The 26,723-nt window shown below is 41.0% G+C and overlaps 3 protein-coding genes and 1 non-coding gene across 6 annotated transcripts; 2 read left to right on the top strand and 2 right to left on the bottom strand.

The window, feature by feature from the left end:
- Positions 1-1,494: 1,494 nt before the first annotated feature.
- Positions 1,495-2,861, bottom strand: LOC109633315 (adult enhancer factor 1-like). Its single transcript, XM_020093097.2, has 2 exons — positions 2,557-2,861; positions 1,495-2,451 (listed from the first exon to the last, which is right to left on the bottom strand). Exons 1-2 carry the CDS (start codon positions 2,726-2,728, stop codon positions 1,784-1,786), a joined length of 840 nt encoding a protein of 279 aa, XP_019948656.1. The 5' UTR covers positions 2,729-2,861; the 3' UTR covers positions 1,495-1,783.
- Positions 2,862-3,854: 993 nt separating this feature from the next.
- On the bottom strand, positions 3,855-8,010 carry tpi1b (triosephosphate isomerase 1b). The gene is made up of 7 exons (XM_020093109.2): positions 7,694-8,010; positions 5,604-5,727; positions 5,324-5,408; positions 5,054-5,186; positions 4,821-4,906; positions 4,646-4,733; positions 3,855-4,562 (listed from the first exon to the last, which is right to left on the bottom strand). The coding sequence occupies exons 1-7, from the start codon at positions 7,800-7,802 to the stop codon at positions 4,444-4,446; spliced, it is 744 nt and encodes a 247-aa protein (XP_019948668.1). The 5' UTR covers positions 7,803-8,010; the 3' UTR covers positions 3,855-4,443.
- Positions 8,011-9,665: 1,655 nt separating this feature from the next.
- LOC138413597 (U7 small nuclear RNA) lies at positions 9,666-9,722 on the top strand. Its single transcript, XR_011245978.1, has one exon. It is a non-coding gene; the product is annotated as a U7 small nuclear RNA (small nuclear RNA).
- Positions 9,723-11,183: 1,461 nt separating this feature from the next.
- On the top strand, positions 11,184-26,409 carry lpcat3 (lysophosphatidylcholine acyltransferase 3). Of its 3 annotated transcripts, none has more exons than XM_020093039.2 (13): positions 11,184-11,339; positions 14,383-14,490; positions 16,619-16,725; positions 17,122-17,215; positions 17,482-17,519; positions 19,692-19,870; positions 20,035-20,143; positions 20,259-20,345; positions 20,624-20,787; positions 23,394-23,541; positions 23,827-23,982; positions 24,676-24,819; positions 24,898-26,409. In XM_020093039.2, exons 1-12 carry the CDS (start codon positions 11,255-11,257, stop codon positions 24,793-24,795), a joined length of 1,395 nt encoding a protein of 464 aa, XP_019948598.1. In that variant the 5' UTR covers positions 11,184-11,254; the 3' UTR covers positions 24,796-24,819; positions 24,898-26,409. The 3 variants fall into 3 exon arrangements, with proteins under 3 accessions (XP_019948598.1, XP_019948597.1, XP_069393902.1); XM_020093038.2 differs by having other exon boundaries at positions 16,616-16,725; XM_069537801.1 differs by having other exon boundaries at positions 11,257-11,464.
- Positions 26,410-26,723: the final 314 nt, after the last annotated feature.

The raw sequence follows: 26,723 nt of genomic DNA, 5'->3' as shown, positions 1-26,723 counted from the left end.
CATTCAGCTGTACGCACACAGCTTCGCCTGAGCTACAAATCTCTTCTCAGCCCTGAATATAAAGTAACGCTTCAGAATGGCAGCACATAGAGAGGGCAGCAGGGGGAAACCCTGTCTTATTCCAACGCTGAGGAAGGAGGAGGACGAAGTGTGTGACCAAAAGTATGTGGACACCTGCACCAAGCTCTTGTTGGAAGTCTCAGTCCAAAATCCTGGGCATTCATTTGCTTCTACTCTTGTACTTTCACATTTAGGTACAAGTGTACATCAGATTGTCAGATGTTTATGTAGCTGTGCACTCACTGCACTTTACAGTACAGTTTTGCCATTCACCCATTCACTCACACACTAATACAATTAATCCATGTGCAGCACTTGTTCAGTGTCTTCCCCAAGGACACTTCAGTGGGATGGAGGAGCTTGGGATCAAACCACCGACCATCTGGTCAGTGGACGAGCCACAGCCGTTCATCTCAAAGACATCGGGGGATAAGACCTGACTCACTTTCCCTGTTCATCTCAAAGATGTTGATGAAGTTCAGGTGAGGGCTTCGTCAGGTTCTTCTACACCATGACACTATCTGTTAAAGGATGGGGGACATGTCCCACTGAGCTCAGCACTAGAAACATGAAGCAGCTAAATATAAGTGAGTTGTCATTAATGAGCCTTTACCACGAACACAAAATATCTTCTGGTCTCAGAGACGTCCACATACATTTGGCCTTTGCTCTGTAAACTACAGTCAAGAGCCCTTCATGTTTGGAGGAAAATATGAAGTTATAGGCCTTACCTGTGCCCAACATGCCCATGAGTTGGAGTTTCTGAAAATGAGTTTCTGACACTTTTCATACAAACATAATGTAGCAAAAGGTGCTTTACTTTATCCACCTCTTCTAGGTTTAAAAAATAAAAACTCTTTGTAGCAAAGACAATAAAAAAAGTGAAATGTAAAATTTGGAGTGGGAGCTCCAAGTGTTGGAGTGTCCTGGTGAAGAAACTGGGTACGATACTTTCTGACGATGTGTAAATTCTTCTTTCAGACAAAATCAAACTTGGGGGTAAATAAGAACGGAACATCTCCTCACTCACAGAAGACAGAAATGAACTCTTCTCACAAGAGAAATAAATAATTCCACATACCATTTAAATATTTAATTCTAAATTAGATTTTTAATTTTAAATAATCTGTGGTGGTGTCCTGGATATCTCCTTTAGATGGAAGCTGCTCTTTCTTTTAATACACCGCTCTTGTTACTATTCAGATGAAGGAATACGTATTAATGTGGTGACAGCATCTCTTTCATATTCTGTTTTATTTCCAGGCTGAAGCTGCTGCAGCTCAGTACATTGGACACTATGACGTGAACACTGCCTAATTCTGATTGATGAGAAATTATGAATGAAATTCTGTTACTGCCACCTACTGGTGAAAAGTGCAACTCCCTCGTCCTTATATCCTCGCAGTAGGAAGCAGAATACAATAAGACAACTACTAAAGTAGCAATACTTTATTTATTATAAATTGACCATTATTTGAAAAGACATCATATAAGAGAGTACACTCAATTTATTCACATATAATTTAATAGTTACAAGCTCAAGGCTTCGTAAGGTCCATGCACATTTAACAACATAATTCACAACCTAACATAGAAAACAGACATTTCATTCTTTCTTTGCATCTATTGGGAGTTTTAGAATTAAATGGTGAATGAGTGATGTACAGTAACAGCGTATCTAATCTGTTGGACAAGTGTGGTTTCTTTGTCCAGCCTCACAGTGTCATACAGGCACATTATCCCTCTTGTGGACGCTCCTCGTGTGTCTGCCCAGAGACTCCATCCATTTGAAGGATTTACCGCAGAAGTTACACACGAACTGTTTCCCCTCGGTGTGGATGGTCTGGTGTCTGTTCAGTGCGCTCGTCGTGATAAAGGTCTTCCTGCATATTTCACATCTGTACGGCCTCTCGCCTGTGTGGGTCCTGATGTGAGCTGCCAGGTGGGAGCAGTTGCTGAAGCGTTTCTCACACACAGAGCAGCAGTAGGGTTTATCTTTGCTCTCGTCACCGCTGCCATTGTTGTGGAGGTGGTGGTGGAGGTGGAGGTGATGGTAGGGGTGGAAGGGTAAGGCGTGGTCCTGCAGGCCGGCTTTGAGGCTGGCGGGGGACGAGATGAAATCTTTAATGTCTGTCTCCAGGCCGTCCAGCTGCTCTTCGTCGTGGGTTATCCAGAAATCTCTGTGGCTCCTGTGCTGCTCCTTCTTCACCTGCGAGGGCTCTGGGTGCACATGCTCCGGGCTGCGGCCCTCATCCTCCCCGCAGGGCTGGGCCTCAGGGGCCTCGTCTGCAGGGGATGACTGATGGTGCTGCTCAGGAGGAGGAGGAGGAGTTGGAGGATGGTGGTGAGGGTTGTGCTGCTGGGCTGAGAGACATCTGTCCACCTCAGGCTCTGAGGGGAGAGAAACACACAGAACCACATCACAACCATGCATTCTAACACAGAACCGAAAAGAAAACGTGCATGAGGTGTGATTACAATCCAGTGAAAACCAACCTGACTTGAGAAGCTTCAGCTGCATCCTCAGTCGACTGATCTCCAGATCTTTAGACCGAGAAATCTCCTCTTTGTACTCGAATATTGTTTTTTCCACGGCTCCGAATATCTCGTCCGCCGCCGCCGCCAGCCTCTCGCTGAGGAAAACTTTCAGGGACATCATCAGGGACATTTTCAGAGGAAATTCAGCTTTTATATGCGCGTCGGGACGTGATCGTGCGAGTCCGCGAACGTCACGCTTCGCTTGTAAACACGGACATGGGACCGAGACACGGTGAGAGGTTCGGAGCCGGGGAACCACCGCCCCCTACTGGACCGGAGGCGAAAGGGCAGAATTGGAAATATTTATTGATCACCGGAAATTATGTTTTTATACAATTACAGACCAAGAATATAAGAAGAATGTGTAGAATACATAGAAATATAAGGTATACACAAGAAGAATGCAAGAAAATAAAGATGTGTAAAATATATGCATTACACTACTAAATATCTATCTATCTATCTATCTATCTATCCATGCAGATTATTCAAAAGTATAAAAACAAAACAAAAATCCACACTTTTCTTGTGGTTTCATCCACGAATGCAGCCCTGGAGAAGGATAACAAGGGACATTTAGACTAAACACTTTGTGTACATGACATCATGAGTAGATAGTGAGTGAATTTTCATTTTTGGGCAAACTATCCCTTTAATGTTTATCAAGAGTATGTTTATTTAATACCCAATTAGAAAATAATAATCATGGAATCAAATCTGGTGTTTCAGGTTGGAGGTTAACATCTCTGCTTTGCTTCGACCTGTTGCATGTCAACCCCACGAAAACACAGTGAGTAGATATATGCGTCCCAGACCCCCCCCCCCCCCCCTCGTACATGGTCAGAAACACGCTTAGATGAAAACACGTACAGATTAAAATTACCTCTGTGTTTTGGCTGTTATTTTACAGTCTAGTGCACATTACTGTCTGTACAGGTGTACAATTGGAAAAGGATGCAGAATTCTCCCCTGACACATGAATCATATGACGGCTTTGTGTCTGTTTTAGTTCAGTGCCGGGATAAAAATAGCAGTGAAATGTGTCTCTGCATGGCATTGTCTTGTAATGAGATACTCTCTCTGCCATCCTGAGAATACCACTGGGATTACTTATCGTGTCTGTACGAACACACAACCTGAGGAGCAGGTTATGAAATCACCTGTTACATGTGAAAGAATATATTCTGTGAAATATAAGGAATATGTAAAAGGGGTCATAGGACACAGTAGGAGAAAAACAAGACAACACACTAAAACAGTCTCTAAACAGTTTATTATAATGTTTCCTTACAGCCATCCCACCCTCAAACCCATCGGCCATGACACAATATGATTACATGTAATGGACACCTCCCTCTTGGCGAAACAGCCAATGAGAGTGGATCATGCACGTCTACAGGGAGGTAAAAGCCACAGAAGAACATCATAATTACACAAAAGAGACGCAACTAATTTTAAGACAAAAATAAATCTGATTGACAAGAGCTGTTTACACTGTTTACACAAAAGAAGTTGGTAAACTTTTCAAGTAAAGGCGTGGAACTCTCGCCCACCTCAAGGTGCAAGTGACAGTCTTTACAGCTTGAACACTTGGTGTGGAAGTTAGTAAGCACACAGGCTATTCTCAGTGGACTTAACTCATTTCAGTGCAGTACAGTGTATGTGTTAACCTGTCCCTTTTCTCCAGGACAAGATTTACCCAAACAAGATAAAAACAAAGGGAGGGAATGACACTGTTACACAGAATACTTTGAATAAAAAGGGGAACATGACTAAGTGCTGAGAGTGAGGGATGATGGAACTGGATCATCTTAATGGAGCTGGCCTCTGGAGCTTCCCGGGTTCTTATGCCTTTGCGTTGATGATTTCAATAATTTCAGGCTTGAGGGAGGCTCCGCCAACGAGGAAACCGTCAACGTCCTTTTGGGAGGCAAGTTCTTTGCAGGTACCACCGGTCACAGAACCTGAGAAAAGAGCACAACCTCGTGAGAAGACAGAAAATCAAAAAGGTTGACATGATTATTTTCATCTCGGTGCTCTGACTGACCTCCATAGATGATCCTCACAGAGTTGGCTACAGCCTCAGAAACATGAGTCTTCAGCCAATCCCTCAGTTTGTGATGAACCTCCTGAGCCTGAGGGAACAGACACATTATGATTGGATCTGGGAAAAGAGACGGCAATAATCTAAAATGAAATATTTAGTGGTTTCTAATATTTACCTGCTGTGGGGAGGCAGTCTTGCCGGTGCCGATGGCCCACACTGGCTCGTAAGCAAGCACGACCTTGCTCCAGTCCTTTACATTGTCTGTGAAAGAGACGTGTGATAAGACAAGTTTTAGGATTTCCAACACGCTCCAGCTTGTACAAATTCCCCCTGAAACATGTGTTGCAACATTCACATAATCTCCCGTGCATATGAAACTCTACGGTGGGGCTGTCAGGAGTCATTTACCTGCGATGACCTTGGTCTGAGCAAAGACGACTTTCTCGGTGATGCCGCCCTCACGTTCGTCGAGCTTCTCTCCAATGCAGGCGATCACACCGAGTCCACTCTCCAGAGCGTGGGCCGTCTTCTGACCAATGAGCTGACGCAACAAAGGATGCAATGAGGATTCTTTGGTCAAACTTACTCATGTAAGGATTCAACTCTCACATTTTAGCAACTGCTGTCTCTTAAAGATAATTCACGATGAACCGACAATATAAAATCATCCAGAATTACCTCATCACTCTCTCCGAACACGTGGCGCCTCTCGGAGTGTCCCAGGATCACCCATTCCACGCCACAGTCCTTGATCATCGCAGGGCTGAAGATAAATGATATTAATTGTACAATAAAAAACACATAATAATCTAATCTACTCCATCTAAGGACAAGATTTAGATTTTTATGATATCATTGAATAAACTGGAGTGACTGTGGAGCTACTTTTTCACTCAACTACCTATAAGTTGTTTTCATTCATCCATCTTTATTTTCCTCCATTGGAAACGTGACATACCTGGTCTCCCCAGTGAAGGCACCCTTGGCAACTTTGTAGCAGTTCTGAGCTGCTACGCCAAACTTGGCATCCAGCTTGGACCTGGCGAAGTCCAGGTAGATGGTTGGAGCGCCGCACACCACGTCTATTAACACAGAAGAACAGAGCAAAGCTTCAGTCAGATTTTATGAGACATATTTGACCAGCTTCCTTCACATCAATGAACAGTTTGAAATGTGCTTTTAATGCATTAGAAGATATTAACGGTAGAATTCAGAGTAGCCAGTGGCTATCAATGTGTGATGGCTGAATGGAATTCATTTCTTATCTTTTACTTCTCAGAAATGTAAACTCTATGTCAAGGAAAACACAAACATTGTTTTTGGATGTCTAATATCCATAGATGTGAAAGAACATGTTCAGCTGGTGAATGATATCCAAAGGTTGGTGGGTTTCCAGGCCTTGCTTAAAGACACTTCAGCAGGATAACCGATCAGTTAAACCACTGGGCAACTGGCCGAGTTACATACATGTCTACATACCCAGCGCTACAACAGCGTGTAGATTTAAGAGAATAATTCAGTCCAAACTTTCCACTTCTGATATTTACAGGGAGAATTGGTAATCGACCTGAATGCTGAGGGTCAAACATGAACAAGGTTGGAAACAAAGGACGGGAAACAGGTATCGATCCCAAACTGACAGCTCGCTAACTGTTACAGGCTTCTTAACATCGGTAACAGATGATGCAGCATCATTGTATCACAACACAAAACAACCAAATAGGTCATTAAACAACTGACACATAGGAAACTCAGGCTGTAGCTCTTGAAAATGGATTCATATTGCACTGTGTGTGAATACAGTGGGCACACTGTATGTGCAAATATAATTTTATCAAAGTCAACACCACTACAGTTTGCAGGGGTCAAGCACAAAACAGCAAAGTTAAGACACTGACATTCACAATGTAACCATATCTTTGGGGTTAGGGGAGTCTATATTAAACACCCCTCGTTATTATTGGTATAGTAAAGGTCATCCCCCCCCTCGGCCACACTCAGACCCCTCTGCATAAAAGGTCCGAGTTCAGCCTCTAAAAGGTCACCTACATGGCTGCATTCTACAGAAGTCAAGCAAAAGTCATGAGCTGGACTCAAGGCAGCTAGTAATAGAGTTTTAATACTCTCCATGTGAACTCTGACTTTAAAGCTCAGGGGGGGATCCTGCTTTGGTTTTAGCCAGACACGGCTCAGGGGGTGGATTCATGAACGGAGCAAGGTCCAAGGCTAGGCCGAGCAGAATGACAGTTTGCTTGTGTGCAGCTCGGGCCTGTGGAGGGCATATGCACAACACTGGAGTTGCATAACACCAATTTGCAGGAGAAGCACAACTGGTCTGATGACAAAGTGAACGTCTCCCTGCGCGTGCACAGCATCATGCAATGGAAAAAAACCCAGAAGTGTGTTAAAACAGCTGCAGGATCGTGTGTGTGTGTGTGTGTGTGTGTGTGTGTGTGTGTGTGTGTGTGTGTGTGTGTGTGTGTGTGTGTGTGTGTGTGTGTGTGTGTCCAGGCTGCAGGAAGCAGACAGCAACAGGGTAAATGTCGGCTGCTGCATTCAAGTGGCGTCGGATAAATGGAAGAGGAGGGGACTATATGTGAAAACCTGTGTTTAAAACCACTGTGGCTGTTGGGTTTTACTGCCTCAATTATTTTAATAGACTGTCTCCACATTATGATTAAAACCACTGACATCAGGCCCACCTCAGCTTCGTGTAGCAGCAGTGTGCAGATGGATGAGCGGACCCCTGAACGCAGCCTGGTTGGTCTACGTGCAGCTGAAAACGCAGCTTCACCAGCGACATTAGCGAAAAAACGCATCATCCGTATTCACGAATTCCTGCGTATCTGTGGTTTAGTGTCACTTCACAATGGCTGCAGCTTTAAAGGACGGTTCGTGGAGGAGGTGGATGCTAACTGTGTCATTGGCGTTTTGAATGTCAGCCCAGTGAAAGAGGCTAAAGGAAGCTAACGCATGCACAAGTGCGATATTGATAAATCAGTAAACAGGAGGTTTTCAGTCATCGGGGTATTTTCTGGATCCACGTACCGACATTGGGGTCCACCTTGGCTCCGTTCATGGTCTGGATCAGCTCCCCCAGGCTCTTCTTGTCGCCGTTCATCTTCCAGTTTCCACCGACGAAGAACTTCCTGGTCATGTTTGCGGGTGTTTTTCAAAAAAACAGCTGGAGAATTAAAAACGGTACCGACAGTTCACCGGGCGATGCTTCTTCTGGTGGGGAGAAAAGCGGACGTGAGAGAGCAGCTGAGGGTTTTTATGAACTCGGAGAATCTGACCCCTCCTCTCATTCAGCTCCATTGGCTCGTGGCGGAACGCCCGTGAACGCATCTCCCCATTTGAGGAAGAAATGTCGTGCTGCGTTCAAAGACACTTGAGGCCGATGAGTACCATGGATGTACACTGGCACACATTTATATTTTCTTTTGAGACAAGATTAGATGCGATAGGATAAGTTGAGCTCAGTTAAGATTAGATGAAATGTACATTTATTGATCCTCCAAAGAGGAAATTCACAGTCGACACAGCAGCACAAGGAAGTAGCAGAGAGTAAAAATACAAATGGAAATAGAAATACTACATACAATTAAATAATATTAAAATAGGGATCAAAGTTGTGTCATTTTGAAAGGTCTCCACCACATAAAATTCAATAAAAAAAGTCACAAATTGAAAGTAAAAGGGTTTTCAGAAGAGCAGATATCACCATCGAGACCCAACAGACCCTTTATGAAACCACATTTGAATTCACTAGATCCAGATTTTTGTTTGGATCTGCACACACTCATAACTATCACCCCCCTAAACATGCGTGAATTCTTTAATCAAGATCTAAGAATCTAAAAATCTGAGGAATTTTGGGTCATGTATAAAACACTTTGGTTTGTATCTACAATATCATACAATCTGAGTAGCTTTTAATGGAAATAAACAAGAATTTAATACAAAACTTATGTGAAACCTAGTGTTTCAGACTGCATGGTGATCCAGTACACCTGACCCACTTATAAGCAGCACTGTGCAAATACTTTAGACTCTAAAAGTAAAGTAAATAATTCCATGAATAGTTTTTCATCAGTTAACTTCATAGAAATGCTGTAAGTAAAACAAAAACGTAATCTAACAGCAGCAGTTTTTTTAGGTGAACTTGTACAAGATTATTCATGAGGAGGTTATTACAATCATTTTGGAGAACTTGCCACAGCTCTTCAATCAATGTCAAACCGAAATCTGGCTATAGCTCATCGGTATTATTGTGTTTATTTGATGTGAAAAACTTTTCTATCTGTTTACCTTTGAACAATAGATCTACAAAATATGTACTACTCTTTATTATTTGTCACTTTGTTGTAAACTGTTTGGCCCTTGACTTTTTTTCCAGTGATCTGATTGGTCATTAAATTCTGCGTAATCCTTTTGACACAAAAACAGACACCAGTGAAAACAGAACCTTCTCTGTGAAGGTCAGAAGAACAGATATATTGTGCAATTCATTCATCGTTGACTGATCTCGAATTGAATCAATGACTTTCTCTGTAATCAAATAAAACTAAGCTATGTCCGTTTGAATCTGAACATTTTACCTTACGTTCATTTCTCAAATTGCACTACTGACACCAACAATACAAAAATATTTGAACACATTTATCGGTTAATGTCGAGTTCACCCAATATGTCTGTGACCTGTATCTGAGGCCGAGTCTGATTGGCTGAGGCGGCAGAAGCCCTGCCCCTCTTCGTTCCGTCTGAATGAGTAAGGAGGCCTCTGATTGGATGATATCCAGTCTTGTTTTGCATACCCTACATGCACTGGGAAAGAAAATATATTGTTTTAAGGTTATAAAGCTGATTTGCAAAGATTTTAGACTCACGTTCTTCATTCATTTACATTGTTGTTTTGTTTCTCTTGCTTCCCTTCATTCCACATTTAGACACTTTGTGACACCATAACAATAATGAAGGTAGTGACAGTACTGTGCTGCAGGGCTGACTGATGTCCACTAGGATTATTTGCTCTTTAGCTATTTTTCTAGAAGGCTTTTCTTAAAGAAAAGCCCCTTACTCATGTGAACAATAAATCATCAAAATATACTACAGGGCCAGACTTCTGCAACTAACTTGAAGTTTGTACATGTAAAGTACCTGACCATTCTCTAAAATGATATCTAGTAATTCAATTCTACATGTTAGTCCCTGATTTGGTGTCAAGTATATTATCAGGACTTTTGCAGAAGGTTTAGGTAACTGCTGCAGATTCAGACAAGATAGTTCTTTTATTATTAGTCCTAAACAATGATTCTACTGTTTTTAATGATTATAGGCTGATAGACGGTTTATGTGTAAAATCCATAGACTGTATATAAAGGTAAAATCACACCTTGCAACAAGGTAAGAATCAACAATAGTTAACAAATTAATGCTGTGGTGTGGAAAGTTGGGAATGTGGTGACGATGTGAAGTCACAGTTCAGGGAATAAAGTGTCACATATTTTTTAAATAATTTGTCTGCATGTCTCTGTAAGTTCAAATGATTTCCATTATATATACTTTTTTGACTAATTGTTTATATGTGTAAAATATATTTTCAACGTTAAGAATAGACAGGAGCACAACAGACTGATGAGTCGAGGGAATAAATAGGAATGTCAAATAAATGTGAAGTTAGAAAGGTAGTTACAGTAATTGTTGATTCTTTTATTTAATTTAGGGTGAATTTAGGATGCCACTTGAATGAAAAATGTATTTTGTCACAAACGATATATTGTACTAATGTAAGTAAACTATTTTTTTACATGCACACAATCGACTTTAATGTTGGTCATATTTATTAAGTTTTTAATTTTAACGACACAAAAGTTTATAATGGAAACTGCAAAAGCAAAGAATTCAAATGTTCGTGGAGGGGCAGTAACGAACTGTTATACCTGCATGTCACCATACGGGGGCAATCTCCCACCACGCGGTCATGTGTGTGTGCGTCTGTCTGCCTCAGACACTGGAGGGTTGATGGTTGAACCTCTGGTGCAACACGCTGGTTGCGTTACTGCTGAGTCATGTCAGCCCATATGTGCAGCATGCAGGGAAACACTTGAAAAAGTTTTCAAGTGATACGTTTTCACACTTAATAATGAATGACACACTTTAACTTTGCAGGGGTTTGAACCGCAGTGTGTGTGTGTGTGTGTGTGTGTGTGTGTGTGTGTGTGTGTGTGTGTGTGTGTGTGTGTGTGTGTGTTCGTTTTTGTTGCCTTTTTGGAAGCTTTTCTATTATAAACACAGTCAGGATCAATAAACTTCATGGAATGTAATCATTAAATAAGACAAAACTGAATTCCTGAGCTTCTGGTGGAGGTTAGCAATAAGTTCGTCAAGGTTAAGTTAAGCATGAATCATGGTTAAAGGTAGAGTTGAGGTTATGTAAAGAATGAATGGAAGTAAATGCAAACAAGGATACGTGTGTGTATGTGAGAGAGAGAGAGAGAGAGAGAGGGAGAGAGAGAGAGAGAGAGAGAAAAGGCGTGCGCGTGCGTGCCCGTGAGTCAGTAGAGTTCACTAAACCGTCGCGAGGAGACGTTTCCGCCCACAAGAAAGATGGCGGCTCCCTTGATGGAGAAGCTGGCGGAGTCCTTAGGTTCCCCGGAGCCAGCGGTTCGACTCATTTTATCTATTTTAATCGGTGAGTGTCTCCTCCCTGGGATCGGTTATGATGTTGGGCAGCCGAGGTGACTCCCGGCCGGGTCACCGGTACCACAGCTCCCGCTGCCGAGCGCAACTGTCACCGCTAACATGACGCTCAGTCAGGTACCGACTGAGAGATGTAGCATCAGGCTGAAAATCTGCTGTGTTGCTTCTGCTGTTTCTAACAGTTGAGGATTTGTTCTGCAGGAAGCTACCGATCGATTCCGAACCCGCGGTGGAGCATTTGTCCCACAGCCTCAGTGGTGAAGTTTTCTGTGTTCAAACCTCCAGCAGCTGCTGAAGCGAGGCTGGTAAACCGGTGTGAAGGTTCTGCCGCTCGGCTAGTTCTCAGTCAGGTGTTGCTGTCAGATACTGACAGAACGTGTCTGTCGTGTTTTCATCATCTTAACACTTGTTGGACCAGCTAACCAACCTAGTCTAGTCTAGTCAACCAAGTTAGCTAGGCGGCTACAAATGTGAGTTAGCAAAGTGCTACCAGTGTGATGACAGGGTTAGTAGCTGCAGGATTAGCTGAACAACATGAGAGAGTAGTGTTGGTTAATAGTCCCACTGTTGTTGGGGGAGGACAAAGATCTGACGTGTTGCAGAACGAGCTCAGGCTGTCAAACTGTGTCCCCTCACCTGCTACTTATTTGAGTAGAGGGGACAGTGAGATTCCACCGGGGTCTTTAATCACTAGGTTTGTTTTCATTTAAAGGTCTGCTGTTTCACCACGGGCTGAGGGACTCCAGTGGTGGGAATGTCAGGGTTAAGTGTGTGGATGTGGTGGGGGGAGGGTGTCCTCCACGCTGTCCTCTCTGAACTTTGCTCTGACACATGGCCACGTCTATTTTTCTCTCTGTGCAGACCCACACAGTACAACACAATGGATTGAACAAGGCCATTCAGATCAGACTTTGGTTTGTGCCACTGCCCCCAACCCTCCGGCCTGTTTCACGCTCTTTGTCCAACTGTTGATGTGCTCTTGCGTAATATTGCAGTCGTATAGTAACTGGCTACAGTGGAGCCTGAAATAACATGTTGCGCCAGCATTTCCTCTGCCATACATAGTTTTACATAAGTTGGGCTTTAGTCAGCCACTGGGAACGCACTGGGTGGAACTTGGCCAAATTGGCATTTTCAAAATAAAAAAAAAATTGTCATGGGGCAATACTAGCCACAGAGCAGTTTCAAAATAAGCCTGCAAGTTTCTACATCGCAGTGAATCAGATCATTTGTCTGAGCAGCTTTATTTCTTTGAAAACGTTTTGTTGTACAGAAATGTCCTGGAAGACAAAATAAACCGTTCCCCGATAATTTTGGCCTTAAACCCCTTTGAAAGGAGTAAAAGATCTGCATACCGAAGAGTTCCCATTAAAAAAAGGATTTTATATCATACAATCCATTTTTTTTAAACCTCTGTTTTACCAGATCTTTTAGGTGCGTGGATCTTCTCAGGCAACTTTCAATAATGTGACTCATTGATTGGTCGTGAGTATTTGGACAACAAAATGGATCTCTGGCACAGATTGATAAACAGAATTCCTCTTTTATTACAGCTACAATACTCAAATCATTATTTATTTATCCTTTAAAGTAACCAACAGGACCAGATGGGGACCTGAGTGTTACTTATTATATATTGACCCACATATATAAGTCACTGTGGTTCATGAGAATATCCACTCACCTTTAGTTCCTTGTTTGTTAGTGGAAGGACAAAGTAGAAAGGTCTTGCTCCACTCATCCAGCCAGAAACAGCTGATTCAAACGTTGGGCTCTTTTACTCCTCAGTCATTTTATTATCACAATCACACTCTCACTGGAAATAATCATAACTATGAACTATTGCATCACAATTCTGACAAATGTTTTCATAATTAAAGTAAGTATTTATGTTTCAGGTGTTAACTACAAATACTAATCAACAAGTTCTGCCTTCTGCTCTTTGTGAGTATTTCATCCCAAAGGTGGAGCTCACCTGAGAGCAGAGCCTGCACCAGAGGCACCTCCACAGAGGGTCCTGCAGGCAGACTGCTGTAGAGACGCCATGATGAGATTAGCGTAGATCTAAAGGGGGTGGGACACTGAGTGAGCAGGGGCTGCCCTAGGATTTTGTTGGCCCAAAACAAGATTTTTTTCTGTGGCCCCAAAAGGCACACACACAAAATTAAATAGCTAGCAAACACATAAAGCTAACCTTTAAAAATTCTATATCATGCTTGCAATCCTACTCATGTGAGCTAGCAAAACATTAGCAAGAAAGCTATCTTGTTCCACTTAAAGAGTTACCACAAAAAAATAAAAATGAAAAATAAGTTGCACTCTTCATCTCGTGCTGATCTCATTAAGATGGTGGTGCTACACAACAAAACATCAATACATGAGAAGCAGGTGAGGAGCGAAAACGGAATTAAGTCACAAGTAACAGTGGACATGTGGTCCACCCCTCCAGCACCCTTAACAACTGCTGAGTGTTAATGAGCGCGATTGTTGTATGATCCCACGAGATGGAGAATGTAAGTTGTTTTGACAAACTGTTAAGTTATGCAGAAGTTGTGTAGCTAGACACTGCACGGTAGAAAAATAGAAGGCGCCGCTGCACTGATTACAAAACAACTGATTGTTTGTAGACTGTCATAAATAGTTTTTTACTGGCGCTTCAGTCTCTTTACTGGCTCACTGGTCAAATACAATCAAGTTAATGTGTGAATATCCACAATTAATGCATGAGTCAAATTGTGAACAAGTCAAACTGAACAAAATGATCCTCTCTTATTTAAGAATAGTGGTTTGGTCACTAAGTTTATTCTTCCTGTAGTCCTACACAGACGTTCTCTTTCTCCTTGAGATGCCAGATTTGCACCAACACACACTACTCATGCGCACCAGTGGCCCTAATGTGTTGGAATGTGTGTCTGCCATGTGTTTTTACCACAAGGAGTGGTTAATATGCTGAGGTGTCAACAGAAGCTCAGTTAGATGATATGAATGCACATACTGTAACAGCATGTTTCCCCCTCTGTCTGTTTCTCCTGCAGGATATCCCTGTGCCCTGGTGTACCGGCGGTTCCTGTTCTACCAGTCTTCCACAGTTATTAATTTATTCCACACATTCTCTGGACTGGCTCTAGCAGCTTTCAACTTCGGTGAGATAAAGGAGATGTATTTGTGTTGTCTTGATGGAAAGTCTGCACAAGTATCATTCACCTCTAAATCAAAAAGTTGTTTTCATATACCTTACCACATTTAAATAGTTGAGTTAAGATATGTGTCAGGGCTTCTTTAAAACAGCCATGGGGGATTTTTTGTAAAGAAGTTACACTTTTAAATGAAGGTCAACCAAAGGCATTAAATACACGTCTTTCTTCATAAAACAGTTGCATAGCTATTTTTGAAAAATTCCATTTTACTTGCTATCAGTGGTCTTCTTCTCTCCAGCCTTTAATGGTGCATTGCTGTTATTCTGATATATGTGCATATGCTGAACTAAATGGGGAGCTGCTAATAAAAAAGCTTCTCCATAGTACTATTAGTGGTCAGAACAACCATAGGGTACCTTAAAATTTAAAGGTCATACATTGTGTGTGAGCAGCAGCTACAAACTCTGAAGCAATTAAATCCAAGCCCAGTCGTTTGACCCACGAGAGGTGAGATAAAATCATAGTCACAATTCTTGGCCTTTCTGAGTCAAGTCCAAGTCCTAAACTTTTTGTTTTGAATCCTAAAAAATAATTTCATGCCATTCACTAAAATGTTGACGGTGTCAGTATGTAACATTTAAAGAAACAAGTACAACTGAAAAGGTAAAAAACTAACTGTCAAATACGCCTGCCAGACCTTTTGTGCTGCCAGAATATGTTTGGCTGCTGTCAAACTGATCAAGAGTAACTTGGTTGAAGAAAATGAAGAGTTGATTCTCTTCTCACATATTTACTCCATAAGCATTTCTTAAAATGTGTTAAGTCTTAAGTCATCAGCCTCATTAAATAACTAATATATATATAACACGTGAATATAATTGCATGTGTCTGCCTTAACAGAAAGCACATTAACTCCTTTCAGTTTGAAACACAAAGGCTTAGGGATGTGTTGTTGGAGATCAAGTTATATCATTTGCATATGGATGAATCATCAACTATTGTTGGGACATTTCTTGGTGGGTGAGGAAGTAAATGTGTTGCTCTTCAGCAGGCGGAAAGACAGGTTTGACTACAGGAGGTTTAGATCTTAACTTTATGCATGAAACCCACTTCCTCTGAAACTCAACCACATCGAGTACATCAACGACTGCAACTAATGATTATTTAATCTTCCAGTTCTTTTCTTGCTTAATTCATGAGTCGTTTGATGCATGAAATGTTGGACAACTTGTCTTAAAGTTTCCAGAGCCTGAGTTTTTTTATTTTATCTAAAGAATAGTTAGAAATCTGAATGATCAATATTTAATAACTAACTAATCACAAACGGTTGTAATTTTCCACAAAAATACCAATTACATAACTTTTTTCCTCTTTTTGCTCTTTGCCGTCTCTGATAGTAAACTCAGCATCTGTTTTAATGGTTTTGAATAAAACTAGAATTCTTAATAGACTTCATTGGGCTGTGATAAAAGTCTTTTTTATTATTATCTGATATTTCATGGAAAAATTATTAATCAATTAATCTGTCAATTATTGTCAAAGTTGATCAATAAATGTAGTTATAAGTTGCGGTCCCAATTAAATTTACTCAAAGAAAGATAAGAAACCAACAAAGATTTACATTTAAGAAGCTGCAACCATTTAATTTTTGGTGTTTTTTTTCTTATAACATGATATTGGTTATCAAAATAGTTTCTGTTTTATTTTCTGTCTCATCATATAACAACAAATTGTTTATTTTCCATCGTGACAGCAATGGTAAGGATGAGAGGATGAATGGATGGAGCTTCGTCATGGAGCAGAGTGGCATGCTGGACTGAACACAAACTGCTAACATTGATTTCTTTCTCTTTTCTTTATTATGTTGTGGCTGCATTTGGATTTTACAGCAGGTCTGTTGCTTTATCTTTCTCCTTGTGGAATACTGTTTGCTCCAGCCGTTTTTTGAAAGCTCAATTCAAGTCAGATGTTTATCATGTCTCTGCTTTGCCGTCGTCTCACCGTGTCTGCCAATACTGAACTGGGAAGGAGGAAGAAAAGTGCTGTTGTCATTTTCAGTCCTACAGGTCACACTTGACTGCACTCACCATCTTCCCCAGCCCCTCACCCCCCTCTCTGTCCATCTCTTTCCCAGGCTCTCAGATTTATCACTCCGCAGTATGCGTCCTTGTCCAATTCCTGATGCTGAGACTCATGGGAAGAACAGTAACAACTGTCCTGAGCAGCTTTACCTTTCAAATGGTGAGGTGTCCTGGTGTCTCTTTTTCTCTCTCTGCATTTCCATGCACCCAGGCTTACTTTGTAGCAATAGCTCCTTGATTGTGCACTGCTAGACTTTTGCCGCAGTGGCTCGGGTACTTCCAGCCAGATCGTCTGCACCGTCTTAAATCTTATTTCCTTGTTGATGCCTAAACACTGATATCAAGTGTTTAAACAGACATCTGCCCGCTCCACACCTCTGCACACCTCCTAGGAATTGTCATGATGATTTTTTGTTTTGATTCTTTTCTTCTTAAGTTTTCTGTTACTTATAACAGTGATACACTTCTACTTATATATCCAATGAGGCTGACCTTTGCCACCTGGACGTTTTTAATATTTGTCTTCATTTTTGTTTTCTGTCTTCTCTTCCTGTAGGTCTACCTGCTGGCAGGTTATTACTACACAGCAACAGAAGAGTATGACATCAAGTGGACCATGCCTCATTGTGTCCTCATGCTGAAACTCGTCGGTGAGTTGACTCTAGCTCTCCTCCCACTGCTCTGCTTGTCAAAATCAATTGTTTCTTAGTTAATAGTAGATATTTTCTCATTGTATAGAATTTGTTATCTTTCTATTGTTTTTGCTGCACCCCCCCCCTGTTCTCCAGTGAATGATTAACATATTGATAAACTGCTGACAGGACATCTGCATGCTTTAAGTGTTTATTTAAATGATCATGGCAGCATTAATCTTCCTAACATAGTTTCTGACACCACTTGCATTTTCTGATTACAGGGTTGTCATTTGATTTCTATGACGGTGGAAAGGAACCAGTGAGTTGGTTGATCTTTTTTCGCTTTTGCTTGCTCTAATGTTGGTCAATGTATCCATGTTGTCTGTCTGGGTTTGAGTTTTGCTCACATTTAATCTCTGTTTGTTATTTCTGGCTCCTCTTTTATCCTGTTGTATGTTTAAGATGGGTTTTGATAGAAAAAACATTCAATCAATTAATGATCACTGTGCGCCGCACGAAGCGGCTACAGTCAGTGACTAAATACAAACAAGTTACCTGAGCGAAGAATTAATTCACAAATAAATCTAAAAAATATGTAAGGGTGTCAATAACTTGAAAACCATACAAGATGCAGGGCTGTGCCAAAACATTGTTATCACTTTTTATGAATTAAACAGTTATTTTCCCCCCAAAATTATATTTTCTTAACAAAATTGTACAGACTATAAATATTACTATAAAATATTAAAATAGTAGAAATTCTTTGTTTTTGTGCGATCACCAGTTCAAAACTCAACAATATTAAGTTCACTCCCATAGAAAACAAAGAAAAGCAGCAAATCTTCACATTTGAGAAGCTGGAACCAGGTAATTTAGAAAAAAACTTACAGCCACACTGTATGTTCAGATAGTTGTGTAGGAAACTAAGTACATAGGTATGTTTCCATGCCAACATAGCTATTCAGTACATTTACCACAAAGCAGCTTTTTGTTTGCTTCAACACAAAACATCATGTATAAGTCACCACAAGGTCTCTCAAGCAAGCAAATACTTTGTAACAAAGCAATCAAAAGTCACTTACAGTTCAGGAGAGTGCATGAATACAGCAGGGAAGCTCAAAAAGAGAAATGGACACACATCCACGCAACCATCACAACTAACTGAAAACCGGACCACTATGGAATCCAAAGCGGCAGTGAAAAAGCAGCAACATCACAAAAGGGCTTTTTGCAAGAGAAGCGCTGCAGTGATCTTCTCCTTTTTCACTCAGTTCAGGCTCTTTGTGTTTGCCTGCTAAAGCCCAAGAGAGGAGAAGTCGACATGATTTAGAACAGCAGGGAAGAAAAGTGGGACGAAACAAAGGACAAGGACATGCTAGCAAATGTATAACATAATGGGTGGTAAGGATAAAATCATCCCTCACAATATACACAATTACACGTTTTACAAGTACAACGTTGTGATACAGAAAATTTAAATGGAAATTAAACTGAGAATCTGTAACCAGATACCTTAGAGTCTGGCTTGTTCATTTGTAACATCACCCACAACAGTAGAGATCCACCAAAGGTGTCATATAGATATCTAGGTCAGTGTTAACAGAACAGCCTCGCTTCATAGAGTCATCCCGTAATAAACCATGTATCAGCTCCGTTAAGGTCTTTCAGTGATGTGCTCTTCTTTCACCCAGTTTAGTTTGGTTTTCAGCAGTAGTTTGGTTTCAAACACATCTGTGGAAGCTGTCCCCTCCTGTTGCTTTATTTTATTCTTATTTTAATCAGTATTATTCAGTGCTTTTCATTCTCGGCACATACTGTACCTCCACCAAGGCCCACCAGTCCCCTCATTGCAGGCCACATTGCAGTTCTCAGCTATGCACGTGGGGTAGTTACAGGTTTCTTCTCCCTTTGTTACCATTCAGTGCCTGAAAAAAGCTGACACACCCAACCATACTGCACACACTCATAAATCTGTTTTATCAAGATCCACGAATTACTTTTTGAGAAATCAATGGAAATGTTGAAAAGCACCGTTCAATTCCCCGATCTGGTCCCTGATTTGGATCTGCACCAAAATCTAATGGGTTCTTCTCTGACCCATACCGGAGCCTTCCACCAAGTTTCCTGGTAATCCATCCAGGAGTTTTTGTGCAATCCTGCTAAATAACACACAGAAGAACAAACGCAGTTGAAAATGAAATGGAGGTAATAAAGGCCATGGGTCACTCCCCTCAGGTTACAGCCTGCAGTAAAATACCAGCTAATGAGTATTTAGTGCAGTCATGTTTAGTTTGCAGCCACTGTAGATAGTGGTCAAACATTTTGTAACTAGATCCATATTTAGCAAGTCAGTGGGCTTTTAAAATATCTTCCCTTCTCCAGTTTCTGTTCCCTTCCTCCTCTCATACCATCTTGCAATCTCTCCTCTTCCTGTTCTTCTGATCTTCTTTGTGTTTCATCTTCTTTCTCCTCTCACTTCCCTAAATCCCAGTCCCAGCTGAGTGAAGAGCAGAAGAAATCAGCCCTGCCGTCTGTGCCCTCGCTGCTCGAGGTGTGCGGCTTTTCCTACTTCTATGGAGGCTTCCTGGTGGGGCCCCAGTTCACGCTGCGAAGCTACCAGAGGCTGGTGGCGGGGGAGCTCACCGACTGCCCCGGAAAACCTCCCAACAGGTAAAAGTGAGAAAACTATGAGCGATGAAAAGAAAAATGAGCTGAAAACATATCTTTATTACGCCTCTGTAAAAAAATAAAGGCACAGTGTCACTACTTTGCAGTTAACCTCATTATTACCTTCTCTTCTCCCAGCCTCATCCATCTCTTTCTTTATCTTTCAGTGTTATACCGGCTATGAAGAGGTTTGCTCTGGGTTTTGTCTGCTTGGTGATTTATACAATATTTAGTCCCTATTACCCAGACAGCTATTATTTAACAGATGAATATGAGGTGAGAAAGACACAATCACTGAGTAGTCATACATCTGTCAATGCACGACAAGTCAAAGCATCAGTGCATCTTTTTTCATCTTTGTCTAAAATGTAAAACTATTTCATTTCCACAGGCTCAGCCCTTCTGGTACCGCTGTGTGTTTATTCTGCTTTGGGCTAAAGTCATCTTGTATAAATACGTCAGCTGCTGGGTCATAGCAGTAAGTAGTCTCATGAAAAGACACCGTGTGTATGAAATGCATTTAATAAAGTTATGTCTTGATGGCAAACAGCTATTGATTAGGTGCCTGAACTTATTAGCTTTATTTTTTTGAAACTGTATTAACAATAAAACTACCACCCTTTACATATCTTTACACTCCCTCATATGTGCTGATGATTACACACAAACATCAACAACATGTACAGTTATAGTTTATCTGCTTCGTGGTGTGATATGACTCCAGCAAATGAAAATATGTCATTTGCATGTTTACAGGAGGGCATCTGTATCCTCTCTGGCCTCGGCTACAATGGTGTTGTGGAGGGTCAGCACCAGTGGGACGCCTGTGCCAACATGAAGGTGTGGCTCTTTGAAACCACGCCGCTTTTCGGAGGAACCATCGCTTCCTTCAACATCAACACAAACGCTTGGGCTGCCAGGTCAGTGTGGAGCTGGAAATCCGTGAGGTTATCTTAACCTGGATCCAAAGCATTGATATTAAAGTGAAATATTTACTTGGACAAGAACAATGAGGTAGAAGGCAGGACAATTCAATCAATACAGGGAGGGTGCGGACATCCTGGGAGGGGTGTAAAGGTTTTGCAGCTTTCAGACGCTTACAGTCTCTTACAGTTTTCCAGCAGCAGCTTCATGCATGAAATTCTTTGCATATGTGGCAGCGTTTTATGGTTACCGCAGTGAGCAAAGCAATTTATTTAACACATAGTTTATTACATGGTCCATTTCTTTTGAATGCATTAGCTACTTAAGATTACTTTTAGTTTCTACTCTGCAGAACTGCATGAGACACAGAGGATGGCGAAGTGGGAATTGGTTTTAAAATGGAACTAAAAGTAGCTAAGATGTAGAATCTCAACAGGTAACTATTACAGGATATCAGACTTTAGTTAAGGATGATTTTAAACTGTATGGCTGGTCACTGGAGAGCTTTCTGGCCTTAGGCAGATATTAAAATGTTCTCAATGTTTGACCTACGAAGAAGAGTCTATTTATAGTCACATTTGTGCCACTTCTGAGTTACAGTTCTCTTGGCACACATTTAAGCAGTTTAGTAATAAACAGGTCCAAGTAATGCTATTTAAGATGTATACTGTCTTCATGAAACCTTCCCCTATGAAGGGTTAGATTGAAGATTGAATTTCTTAAGGCTCAGTCTGTTTCAAACTGTCCTGAACGCAAGAACTGTCAGAAGTAGTTTGAATTAAAAACAGAAGAAAATCCTCCCTACTTTCTAATCTCTGCACAGCTGGAGCTGAATTTCCCAAACATTCTGAGAAAACTCCTGGAAGGCTCGGAACTTAGCCTAAACGTTTTTAAGGAATCGGATCTTAGTTGTCTGTACGTAATCTGTTTGACGTTAAAATGGAGAAATGACTCCGTTTCTGTGATTGTCTAAGCAACTGCACTGGCGTGTTTGCTAAATCTACCATAAATCAGCAAATGGTGATGGAAGCAAGTAAGTGAACCAGAAAACCAGTGTTCACTATTAACTCAATTAGTCGAAGTGCGTGAAACCATTTAATGATGAAACTTCGGCCCCAGTGTTACAGCTCAGGCCAAGAGGCAGAAGTGCTTTTCTTGCGGTTGCGTTTACCAGTGAGGAGAGCATAAAGCAGTGGTAGCCATGTGTTCCAGTGTAAAATGAAAAGGAGAGATTGCAGCTCACCAAAAGATTTCTTCATGCACATGTAAAACTCACTTACCTCATTAGTTCTCTTAAGATTGAAGTTGCTTTGGGATAACTTTTAGATTTACAGGAATCTGAATTCTGAAGTGATTTTCTTAGTAAACAACAGGATGATCTCAGCCCATAGGAAGTCCACTGTGCCAGTAAACAACTAACCTTTGAATAATGATGATAATAATAATCTTGGTTCAACTTGACCCTGAAAGTTGAGAGCTTTCCCATCTTCCTCTGCTAATGAACACATTCCCGAAACTTTCCTGGCACATTCCTTACCCTGTTATTGTCCCTGGAGTGAGGACCGTCTGTGTGACAGAGGAACCAGAGTACATGATCATATTTGTATTTCCACATAATTTTTTATATATATATATATATATATATATATAGTCATGGAGTCATTTCTCCATCTTAATGTCAAACAGATTACGTACAGACAACTAAGATCCGATTCCTTAAAAACGTTTAGGCTAAGTGATATATATATATATATATATATCACTGTGTACTGGTTGTAAAACATTCCAAGACTTAACTTCACCCCTTCAAGACTTGGAAAGTCCTTCACCTAGACTCCTAATATCATAGTCAATGACATTGTGTAATTTAGGTAGTGGGGGAACCAAATCAAGAATCTAAGTGGATAGAGATAGAGCTATAGTCCTTTTTGTCCGCAGTCAGTTCCTCACTCTCTACTTCCGCACCATTATCTACTTGGGCTGCTAAAGAGAATCTAGTCTGGGGTTGGAAACAGATCAGCAGAGTCATTTGTCACCTGTTCCTGTGAACATAAGGTGAACAAGTAAACATAGCTCTAAGAATTGTATTAGAAACTCTTCTTAGGAGGCTTCATGAACTAAGCCTCGGGTCTGTCCTTGTTTTAAAAGAGAGTGCCCTGTCGGACATTTGGTCTCACTAAGTTAGAAAGAAAAATCCTGATGGAAGCTTCACATTCTAACATCGCAAAAGTGAAAGGTGGGCGTACATGGGGCAGCTTAGATGTTTTTATAAACATACTGAGGACGGGATGAAGCTTTTATAAACAGTAGTTCTTCATGTACTTATTTATGTGACCCTGTACTACAAGGAAAAATCAAACACTGTTGAAAACATACTGTGCATCCTGTAGTCTGAGCCACTGTTGAATTAAATACCCTTGTAGACATGTTAAGTTGAGGTGTTTTAATAGAACCTCAGTTGCTATGCAACAACGACATTCAGGTAAGTGAGTGTGACAGTAATAGTTGAATCATTGAGCATTTTCCCCCATGTCCAGATATTTAGTTGAAAAGAGACGTTCCAAATATCTTTTTTTTTTTCCCCTCCTTCCCTTTTTTTAAGACATGTCTTCAAGCGGTTAAAGTTCCTGGGAAATAAGACCCTGTCTCATGTGGCCACACTGTTGTTTCTGACGATTTGGCACGGCCTTCACTCCGGATACATCTTGTGCTTCTCCATGGAATTCTTCATCATCACTGTAGAGCGACAGGTATGGAGATGAGCGACCTAATTGTATTTACGTGCTGAGAACGCTTGGGTATTTATTTCAGCAGGATATTTGTGATTTAACAAAGAGACAACCTCTTGTTATTAAACAGCATAATACTATTGATCCAATGTACTGTTGAATGCACTAATTAAATATTGACTGCGGTCACAATTTGGCATCATTTTCTTGTGTTAATATAATTATTTTTATGTGTGTTTGTGTGTGTGTGTGTGTGTGTGTGTGTGTGTGTGTGTGTGTGTGTGTGTGTGTGTGTGTGTGTGACAGGCCCTGGCTCTGGTGAGGGACAGTCCCTTGCTGACGAAGCTGGCCAACAGCGCGCTCTACCCTCTCATCTATGTAGTCCAGCAGTTTATACACTGGCTCTTTATGGGCTACCCCCTAGTGCCATTCTGCCTCTTCACCTATGACAAATGGCTCAAGGTAACTCACACAGCTCTGACAGTAGAGTCACAGGAAAAATACAGTCATTCTCACTTATATCATAAAAGCTGGGGTTTTTAATTGTTGGGATCCTGTGATCCCACATGCTTTCAAAGCTTACTAATCTCTTTTACATGCTACAGACTTCATTAAAATTGGACTCTGTGTGTTAAGTTTATCAGATATTTGCCACTAAAGTCCAGGTTTTATAGATTTTAGAGCTTTCATCAGTCTGTCATGTGACCACCGAGGGTGGAGCAGTGCTTTTTTGAGACCCCAAAACATTTCTAAACTGTTCCTGAGCGTACGTAATTATCTGAATCTCCACATAACTGGCATCAAGTTGTAGCCACAAGTCTCTTGTGTTTGTGAATGTGATCCTCTTACTGATTAGATGTTAGGTATTTAGGACTTTCAAACTTTATTGAAAGATAAGTCACTTTGTGCTCAGATTCCCATTCCTCAAACCTGCTCTTCCTTTGTGTTTGGAGCGTGGTTACATGCTACCGTCATTAGCTACTCAAGGTCTAGCTGAAAATAGCATTCTTGCAGCCAATGAGCTTCATCTTTCAGGAAAACATTCAGCAGCAGCTGCAACTGCAACTTGCAGCAATCACACACATTTTCTTCGTGAATGTAAATTTATCTGACTGTGTAATTTACATGAATTGTATCTGCTCTTTGTTTTTACAGGTGTATTCGTCCGTCTATTTCTGTGGTCATGTATTCTTCCTTGTAGCCTTTTTACTCATGCCATACCTCCGTAAGGCACTGGTGCCTAAGAAAGAACGGAGCCAGAAGAAGCAGGAATAAAATTTGGTACTAAGACTTGGCATGGTAAGCAAGTGCAACCCTTCCGTCCATACTGTTGTGACACATGACAAGCACTGAAACGACGTCTGTTTCTCCTTCCAGGTCCGTCTGAGGCTAAATATCCACTGAAGGGAACTGTGACTTTTCGAGGAAAAGAACGGAAAATATTTTAAGGCCTTTAGTAATATATATGTCCATGTAAAAATAAATTTCTATATATTTTTGTGTTTTAAATGGGAAGGGTGTTTTTATAAACATTCAAAGAAATGTTTACAGGAAATTACCATTGTGCCACGTGGGGTAATTGTGAGCCAATCAGGGGTGATTTCCTGTTTGTTTATTATTCTCTCTTGTTGTTCATTTTAAGTCATGTGGGACTTGTAGAACTTGAGAGACTTACATGCTGTCGACACAGAATTGCACTCACCGGTCACGGGTTCAGAGTCCGTCACTGACTCCGCTGTGTTTTATGTTTCATTTCCCCGTCTTTTGTCTAGCACCTGCATTTAGCAGCAGCATTAAGCCTCGGCAGGAGGTTTGAGCACAGCGCCAGTGTGTGCGGCGCTCTCTCGTGGATTAAGACAACGTGCATACAGCTTTCTGCAAAAGCCACATGATAATAATAATAATAACAATAATAATCAGGGGGGTTATTTTTTTTTAAATGGCTGCCAGTGGTTATACAAGCACTGTAAATCACAGACACTGTACATTAACACCGACTCAAAATGGCCTTGTATTAATGAATGTTTTTACAGTACATATGTCCGGGTTTCAATTTGATTTGTGATGAGAGAGAGAAAAAAAAAAAAAAAATTGATTTTATAGAGTTTTAACAGCTTTTATGAAAAAGACATTTTTTTATCTTTGGATAAGATTTCATGAATGGATCCGCATCGTTCTCCTGCCTTTCCTCATGTGATGTTGTGGTTGTTTTTCTTGCCATACATCCTCCTCTTCCTCACTCCAGACTATGACTCTCCTCTCGTCTCTCCGCCTCAGGCCCTCAGTTCTGAGATGCACAGTTTGTCGAAGTTAATCATTTCATAAAAAGACTTACTCACTGCCCAAACATAGTCACTACAGTTTAATGTTCAGACCCTCACCCTGGTTTTATAAACAAGACGCATAGGATGTGTCTTGAGTTGAGGTATTGTCTCATTTTAACTTTAAAACAAAAACAAACAAAAAAATCTACACTTATATTTGATTTCCACAGTTTCACCTGTTCCTCTACTTCTAACAGGCGATGGGGGGGAAAAAATGAGCGAAGTGCAAGCATCCCATCCCTCTGTGGGAATACTTTGTTTTTCGGGATGGGGGGCTGGATTGTCTGAAAGCGTGCAGGAGAGCAGCCCGGCCCTGCTGCTGCCGTCCCTTCACTGAAGCTGACACACAGGGAGGATGAACCTCGCTGTAGCTACAGCCCAGATTTTAGTAATATTTATACATGACATGGTGATGATTAATTAATGTGAACTGCTATTTCAAGAGACTACTTCTTTGCCTTATTCCTACCAAATGTACACAGGAAAAGAAAACTTGGAATTGATTAGGGGGGAGTGATTTTTTTCAAATACGCTTTTATAACTTCATTAAAATGCTGCATTTCAAGCAAGGACTCTGGTTGGTGTGTGCGTGTGTGATTGAGGACAGCTGTTTAAATTTGTGTTTGAACTTGTGCTTTCTGTGTATCTTTGTGAGGACCGTTTTTTGCAAAGACTGTGAATTAGGACATTTGGACGGTCCTCACCTTTTCAAAGGCCTGTTTGAGGGTTTGAATAAGGTTTAGTTTGAAGTCATCATGCCAAAGATATAATAATAACCCAAATAGGAAAAGAAAACTTGGATCGATTAAGGATTCACAATCTGAAACGCAGATTCCAAAATTAAAAATCTGAGTCAGTGAGTCCCAAATCTTAAATCTA

This window comes from Paralichthys olivaceus, chromosome 13 (assembly GCF_024713975.1).
Source record: "Paralichthys olivaceus isolate ysfri-2021 chromosome 13, ASM2471397v2, whole genome shotgun sequence".
NCBI classification, from domain to species: domain Eukaryota; kingdom Metazoa; phylum Chordata; class Actinopteri; order Pleuronectiformes; family Paralichthyidae; genus Paralichthys; species Paralichthys olivaceus.
The sequence above is the reverse complement of the archived record's forward strand: the minus strand, read 5'-3'. Positions and strand labels throughout refer to the sequence as shown.

Excerpts from the sequence above, each read along its gene's own strand:
- LOC109633315 (XM_020093097.2), bottom strand. The coding sequence starts at position 2,728 with ATGTCCCTGATGATGTCCCTGAAAGTTTTCCTCAGCGAGAGGCTGGCG. Across the intron at positions 2,452-2,556 it reads GCTGAAGCTTCTCAAGTCAG|AGCCTGAGGTGGACAGATGT; the intron begins GTTGGTTTTCAC and ends CTCTCCCCTCAG.
- lpcat3 (XM_020093038.2), top strand. The coding sequence starts at position 11,255 with ATGGCGGCTCCCTTGATGGAGAAGCTGGCGGAGTCCTTAGGTTCCCCG. Across the intron at positions 17,216-17,481 it reads CCTCATGCTGAAACTCGTCG|GGTTGTCATTTGATTTCTAT; the intron begins GTGAGTTGACTC and ends TTCTGATTACAG. Across the intron at positions 20,346-20,623 it reads TCAGCTGCTGGGTCATAGCA|GAGGGCATCTGTATCCTCTC; the intron begins GTAAGTAGTCTC and ends GCATGTTTACAG.
- tpi1b (XM_020093109.2), bottom strand. The coding sequence starts at position 7,802 with ATGACCAGGAAGTTCTTCGTCGGTGGAAACTGGAAGATGAACGGCGAC. Across the intron at positions 5,728-7,693 it reads CAAGGTGGACCCCAATGTCG|ACGTGGTGTGCGGCGCTCCA; the intron begins GTACGTGGATCC and ends CTGTGTTAATAG. Across the intron at positions 5,187-5,323 it reads TGTTCGGAGAGAGTGATGAG|CTCATTGGTCAGAAGACGGC; the intron begins GTAATTCTGGAT and ends TTGTTGCGTCAG.